A 722-nucleotide genomic window follows, 5' to 3' on the forward strand; every position below is an offset into this window, starting at 1 on the left:
AACAAAAGTAATAAAATAAATCCAGAATTAAGCTCTTATAACTATGCTAGTAAAGTAACTACAACCTCCATGATATTATGAAAATACAACTCTTCTAAAATATTTCATAACCTTTATGTATGCTTTATAGATTTCCAGAGCATTGATATAATTAGTACTGCAATAGGAAATATGAAAATGTATATATGGAATGATCAGACAAATATTCAGGTAGTGCTGAAATACTATGAAAATATCTTTAATACAAAGGAATTTCAGCAAGAATTAAGTAAAAACTAACAATAAACAAATGCCCCATACACTGAATACTGTAAAGTAATATCTATAAAGTATCAAGCCACATCTCAAACTTACCTAAAAGCTCCTATGTCAGCATCCTTAACGATGATGTCATCACGTAACGTCCAAAAATGGACATCACCCAAGAGGGTCACCATGGTTGCATCCAGATGTGAAGCTGTGCCTCACATTGCTGCATTTGCTTTCAAGTTAATTCTTGTCTTCATCTGCAACAACCCAAATTTCAAATGGTTATCATAGATAAAAAGAGTTTGTTGATGAAACTTCTGAATAATGTCTGGAACTGGTTCTTATTTCAAAAGCTATTTGGAGTGCAGCTACACTGTAAGGTTTTCTTAAATCAAAGCAGGGTATTGATTCATTCTATCATCACTTATATTCTAAAAAGAAACTGCATAACGTAAGTGAACAGGTGGTTATAC

General features: G+C 32.1%; 1 protein-coding gene across 1 annotated transcript in view; it reads right to left on the minus strand.

Moving 5' to 3' along the window:
* LOC119587454 (WD repeat-containing and planar cell polarity effector protein fritz homolog) overlaps positions 1-722 on the minus strand; it is an 8,094-nt gene that overhangs the window by 2,073 nt on the left and 5,299 nt on the right. Inside the window, exon 2 of the mRNA XM_037936182.1 lies at positions 355-506. Within this exon, the coding sequence (XP_037792110.1) occupies positions 355-437 (83 nt within the window). The 5' untranslated portion in view covers positions 438-506. The remainder of the gene's footprint in view (positions 1-354; positions 507-722) is intronic.

Source organism: Penaeus monodon, chromosome 22 (assembly GCF_015228065.2).
Source record: "Penaeus monodon isolate SGIC_2016 chromosome 22, NSTDA_Pmon_1, whole genome shotgun sequence".
Taxonomy (NCBI): domain Eukaryota; kingdom Metazoa; phylum Arthropoda; class Malacostraca; order Decapoda; family Penaeidae; genus Penaeus; species Penaeus monodon.